This window comes from Crocodylus porosus, unplaced genomic scaffold, assembly GCF_001723895.1.
Source record: "Crocodylus porosus isolate Cpor-Errol unplaced genomic scaffold, CroPor_comp1, whole genome shotgun sequence".
Lineage (NCBI taxonomy): Eukaryota > Metazoa > Chordata > Crocodylia > Crocodylidae > Crocodylus > Crocodylus porosus.
The window spans coordinates 8754175-8760174 of NW_017728918.1; the positions used below are offsets into that span (position 1 = coordinate 8754175).

Genomic DNA, 6000 nt, shown 5'->3' on the forward strand with positions numbered 1-6000 from the left:
ACAGTTTCCTATGGCATCTCTCTATCATGATGGTCTTCATAGTATTCTGGATGCTAGCAAAGGATTTCCCTGAGTTTGACTCCCATGTGGTCACCTCCAGGGCACAGAAGTTTCTTCAGAGCCTGAGTTGACTTGGATAGGACAGGCTGCAAACTGAGCCGAAACAGCTGGATTGCTGCTGATAGCCTAGGATACGGGTCACTCAGAACAAACTGGACAGTGACCATCCATTAGACACAGTGCTCCAGATTAGGGGTCATTAACAGCATCCCTCAGTCTCCAAAGTGCAGGCAGTGGAACGAGGAATGTTTTGACCGTGCTCAAAAATCAGGTCTCAGTTTTTGTGGGTTAAAAGTACTCTGCACATGCCTTTGATTGTAGATGTTTAAAGACAGGGGCATGCGCGACTCCCCTGGATTTGTGCGGGTTGGGCGCCTACAGGCCTCTACAGTTGTGAGCTTTGGTGCAATTCTCATGATGGCTCCCCTTCCTGTTCCAGCATCTCCACTGTTTGAGGCTCAGCCCTGGCAAATTCCTCCATCGGACCCAGGCTCGGATGCAGAGTAAGATGCTCAGCAAAGAAGGGGCTCCTATGCTCAGCATTTGGAAACTGGCAATCATGGCACTGGCCCTGCTCAGTGAAGACTGGAAGCTACTGACATTTATGAATCAAGCCTGAGGCCTAGCGGATATAGCCTGACTTGTCATTTGTCCCAATATGAACCTTTTATCGCTGACCTCTGTATACCAGTGGGGAATGCCCTTTTTGGCAGTTCTGCCACAAGTTAAGCCCTGTGCCCTCCTGAGTGCCACTCTGATCTCCTTCCCCTGCCTAAACTGCTGCTCTGCTTTCTGCTCCCTGCCTTGCCTACCACTGAGCTGCTTTCCCCCTCCCTGATCTGCCATGTACCACACACAGAAGCCGCCCTTGCCACTTGGGGCACACATGCTGCAGCCTGGCCACCCTCGACCTAATACAACAGACTCAGACTGGAGGTGGGGGCACCTTGCTGTTACCCTAATCCAAATAAATGATTCAAAGCTGGGGTTACACCAAGGGCTGACCCAGTATCCTGTTTCCGATCTCAGCTCTGTTCAGCATGTTTTCCTGTCTCTACTGCTTTGGAGCTGATGCCCCCTTCTACTTTGACTCAGGGCCTGTCTTCACTGCAGAATTGACACAGGGGATCTCTGCCCAGGTCAAAGCATCAGGAGAAGCCTAGCCTGAGTGTGGACACACTGCAAGGCCACAGCTTTGCTGCTGCTGTTCCCCCATCCCCAGGCATGTGGTTGGGATGCCTGTGGGCACATCCCATGGCTCTTCGTGTTCATCTGCTCTGGTGAATTATGGGAGAGCCTGTCTGGTCTTCTAAGGAGCCATGGAAAGCACTGGAGGACCACTGCCCTTGGGTGACTTGGTCTCTTTGCTCACTACAAAATGGGTGGTGACAGCTGAAGTTGCATGTCTAGCCGTTTCTTGCGTCCACCTGTGGAGCACAGGGACTGAGACAGTGCGTATGCCGGACAGGCCACTGCTTTGCACAGAATGCCACAGATGCCTCTAGCTCCAGATTAAGGGGTGAGTAACTCAGTGCATCCCCTTTTCTCATGCTTCTCCTACACCAAGGTCCCCACTTCTCCTACACCAGCCACCCATTTCCTTCTCCTTCAGACAGCTCCTTACAAGCTTCTTCCTGAGAAAGCTTTCCTGCATGGATTGCCTTATTATTGTTCCTATGAGCCCTCTCAGGCCCAAACTACTGCCTCATGTTTGCTCCAGGGGATGAGCTTGATGATCCCTGAGGTCCCTTTCAATTCTAGAGTTCTATGATTTTGACTATTTCAACTAATGGGGTCCAACCCATCTGGCCAGATGGGTGTTACAGGGCCAGTCCGTGGGCCAGATCTGCGGTATAGAGCTATCTCATCTGGGCTGGGCTAGAATTTGGCAGCAGTGACATCAATCACTGCAGCTCCCAGTTCCATGGCAGCAGCTGCTTTTCCTATTGCCAAATATCTAGTCCTGTAAGCAGCCCCATGTGGAAGATGATACAGTTCTGTGCTCTGGATCTGGCCTGAGGGGCTCTCCATGGGTCTAGAAACTTGGTGGCAGGGTGAATGATGACTGTTAATTGCTGTGACTCTGGGAGCTGTGTCAGTTAAAGCTGCCTCCACTCACCCCGGTGTCAAATTTCCGGACCTGTGCAAGAGCCCTGTCGGCAGGCTGGATCCAGCTCATGGGCTGTAGCTTGATCATCCCTGAATTAGGCTGTAACTAATCTTTCTGTAGCAGGATCTCCAGCAATTGGTCCATGTCTAGATCTGGTAGTGGCTGAGTACATGACACGCAGTAACGCCTGGGCGTGAGGGACCATGCGGATGTGTTGCTGAAGCCACTGAGCATGTTCAGTATAAATGCAATGTTCCCAGGTGCCTGAATATGCTCAAACGAAGCTGCTGTGGGTTTAGGCAGTAAGTTTAAATGCCTCTGCTGCTGAAAGTCCTGAATCCTGAGTGCTCACTGACTTGGAGGGAATGCATCAAATCCTGTGGTTTATAAAAAGCTCGTCTTTATGGTGCTGTAAAAGTAATTTAGAGAAGATCTTGGGGAACCAGAGTGGTCTACATTTGAAGTAGCAGTGTAGCTGCACATTCGTCTTAATTGTAACTGCTGCCAATTATGTTACTGGAATAAAACAGAGGAGCTAAATATTTGCTGCCACTAAGTATGCTTAAACGATTTTGCGGAAGCGTTCTGCATGGAAATCTGGGATGAAGGAGAAAATGCGGGAACAAGTGGTGTCACCAATCATGCTGCTTACAACAACACAGTGATGTGGACTGAATGGGACAAGGAAAGGACTTGAGCCAGGAAAGTTGTACATGAGCCTCTGAGCACACACCTGAGCAGATGCCCCACTTAGCTACTCTCCTGACGGTTGCACGAGCAGGAAGAGGCTTTTACTTGTCTGCCTTCCCCATGGCAAGGGCACATGTTTAGAGCAGAGGGCTCTAAGGTGGACCTGGGGCCATCCCAGTCTTTAGCAGAGCTCTCTTCTGCTCAGTGCGCATCCTAACCTTGCCTAGCACCAGCCTAAGCAAGCAGGGAAAGAGCAACAGCATACCCAATACCCAACAGTGGTGATGATAACCAGGGATCCTGGTTTTCTGTGTTTAAAAGTTGCAAATTCTCTGATAAAAATCACAACTTCTCTGATTAAAAACCCCAAAATCTACCATTAAAATGAAACACCACTCTGTATATAGGTCTCAAATGAACACAATGTTTTTTTGATATATATACAGTTTTAAAGCAATTTGGAAACCTACCAATGCCTCAATCACTATAATAAAATATATGCTAAGTAACTATAAATTCTGGTAATTGATTTTGGGTTTCTTATTATGAAATATCAGAGCTCCCCCTGCCCCCTTAGCTCCCCAGGACATAGGTCCAGGCCCCATACTTCCCACCCACATCCCCCCTGGCCCTGCTGGTGCCCCTCACTCCTCACCCACAGGCTTTGCCACCCCTCCCAGCTCTGCCAGAGGGGCCCCCAGCTGCCAGGGCTAGGGGGCCAGGGACCTGGGTGCTCAGCCCCTTACCTCCCCCAGCAGCACCCAAACCCTGGCTGCCGCTCATGGGAGGCAGCGCCTGCTGTTGTGGTGGAGCAGAGTGCAGGGCCTGGCTCCTCCTCTCCCATGGGTGGCATGGCCAGAGTGGAGCCCATGGAGGAGGTGGGGGCAGGTGTGGGCTGCCTGCTGCAAACTCAGGATCAGGCTCCTCGCCCTGCTGCCCTCCCCTTGGGGCCTTCACAGCCCAGCAAGTGGAACCAGGCAGGGAAGCTCGCTGCTGTCACTTGGAGCTCCACATCGCCCCAGTGAAGTGCCCCCTGCCCACCTAGCAGCAGCAAGGGGCACAACTCTGTGCTGCTGCCCCCACTGCTGCCAGGCAGGCAGGGGGCTCTTCGCTTGGGTGGCACAGGACTCTCAGCAACGGCACCTTCCCCTCTCATTCCACTCTGCCCTGCCATGCTGGACTGTGGGGGCCCCAGAGAGAGGGCAGCAGGGCAGGGAGCCTGAGCCTGCAGCAGCCAGCTTGTCCCATGCACAGATTTGGGGGGCATGTGCTCCCCATGCTTCCCTGGCAGTGCGTGCAGCAGTGGGGAGCCAGACTTACCTTCTCTGCCCCCTAGATGAGCCACCGAAGGCTCTGTCCTGCTCCCCACAGGTCCCATGTGGCTGTACATTCTGGCCCTGGACCCCACACACCATCTGGCTGGGCAGCAGCCCCAGCCCCAGTCCCTGCCCCACTGCCTCCCTCCCTATGGGGGCCTCAATCTCCCTCTCCCTCACCAGATATACCTGGCAGCCAGGTGCATGGGTGAGCGTGCACATGCATATGGCACCCCCTGCCCAACTGCCCTCTTCCCGCTTGCCCCAGCCCCTTGTAGGGTGGAGCTCTGCCAGCCTGTAGAGAGCTCTTTGCAAAAATGGAAAATCCATGTATATCTCCATTCAAATGAAAAAGTCCACATTTTTCTTGGGTAAAAGGGAAAATCCACATTTGTTTCCCATTTTCCCACATCCCTGATGATATCTAAGGGAGATTCTTTTATAGCTCAAATTGTGGAGACTGTTATTTAAAGAGCTGCAGGTCCCAAGTGCGCTTCTCCCTGTAGCAGGTGCATAGTGACATCAGTGCCTCTTGCCCATAACCACCCACCACAGCTCACTGCTGCTTGCCTCATTCTGCTCAATTTGTTTTTGTCTGCGAGTCACTTTGATCTTGGCTACCCCAGTGTGATTCCAGCAGTCAGGGCAGTTTCACTTGATTTGCATCTATGTAAATGAATCTGAATCTGGCCCCCATCTGCTTTAGCTCTGAATAACTTGGCAATCCCAGCCTTTTTTAGCATCCTTTTGTTTCTTCCCTTTTTTCGGTCTTTCTATCATCTTCCTTCATCCTAATTTGCAAATTAGGATGAAAGAAGGTGCAAAAAAGACAGGGAAATAGCACGCTCACAAGCATCCTTTCCACCACATCCTTCTCCTCCCGAGATCCAGCTGAGATTCAAATTCACTTTATATCAGGTTCTCAACTGCTAGGTTTTTCTTCCCAATTGGGAAGTTTTTAAACTTACAGCAATGGTGGGATGGAGATTTGATCTGCTGCTTCCAATTAAAATACTGTGCTGCCACCTTGTGTTGTGTGTTAGTATTACCAACCCCCTAGGTAGTAAATAGGTGCAAAAATGAAGTTCATTTCCTACTTATGAGGACTTTTTACTGTGTTTAATTTTTTCCCTGAGCCTGATGAAGTGCACATGAGCCCAGAAGCTTGCAGAAGAAGATATATATATTTTTTGCAATTTCTTAGCTGGTCTAATAGAAAGTATCATCCCTGAACCAAGCGTTCTAGTGTTTTGCATTTCTAGGTAGTAAATAGAAATGCATATTAAACTTAAAATGTGGTTAGCCATAAACTCCATCACAACTGACCTATGAGGAGAGATCACAAGAACTACACACAGACAGGCTGTATGGATATCTATGAGCAGAGAAACTATTGATGAGTAGCTGGCAATCAACTGACAACTAGATTTAATTATCCAAGACCATAGATATTAAAGATGGAGAGGAGCTGGTCAGCACAGCCGATACATCTTCTAATGTGTTTGTATAGGTCCTGACACAAGCCCCAAAGTTTGGCTGGTGCCTTAAACTTCTACCTAAATGTAAGTAAATCATGATAAATAATAACTAGAAAGAATGGGAAGATGTTGACAGGAGAATTTTGAAACCAATTATCAGGGAGTAAGGAAGTTTCATAGTTTCATAGTTGGTAGGCTTGGAGGGGACCTGAGCAGATCATCAAGTCTGACCCCCTGCCATGGCAGGAAAGAGTACTGGGGTCAAACGACCCCAGCAAGGTGTTCATCCAGCCTCCTCTTAAAGCCCCCCAGGGTAGGAGCCTGTACCACTTCTCTTGGAAGTTGG

At 50.0% G+C, this 6000-nt stretch overlaps 1 protein-coding gene across 1 annotated transcript in view; it reads left to right on the forward strand.

The window, feature by feature from the left end:
- FBXO16 (F-box protein 16) overlaps positions 1–3457 on the forward strand; it is a 51276-nt gene extending 47819 nt beyond the window's left edge. The window contains exon 9 of the mRNA XM_019537217.1: positions 500–3457. Within this exon, the coding sequence (XP_019392762.1) occupies positions 500–567 (68 nt within the window). The 3' untranslated portion in view covers positions 568–3457. The remainder of the gene's footprint in view (positions 1–499) is intronic.
- The last annotated feature ends 2543 nt before the right edge of the window (positions 3458–6000 follow it).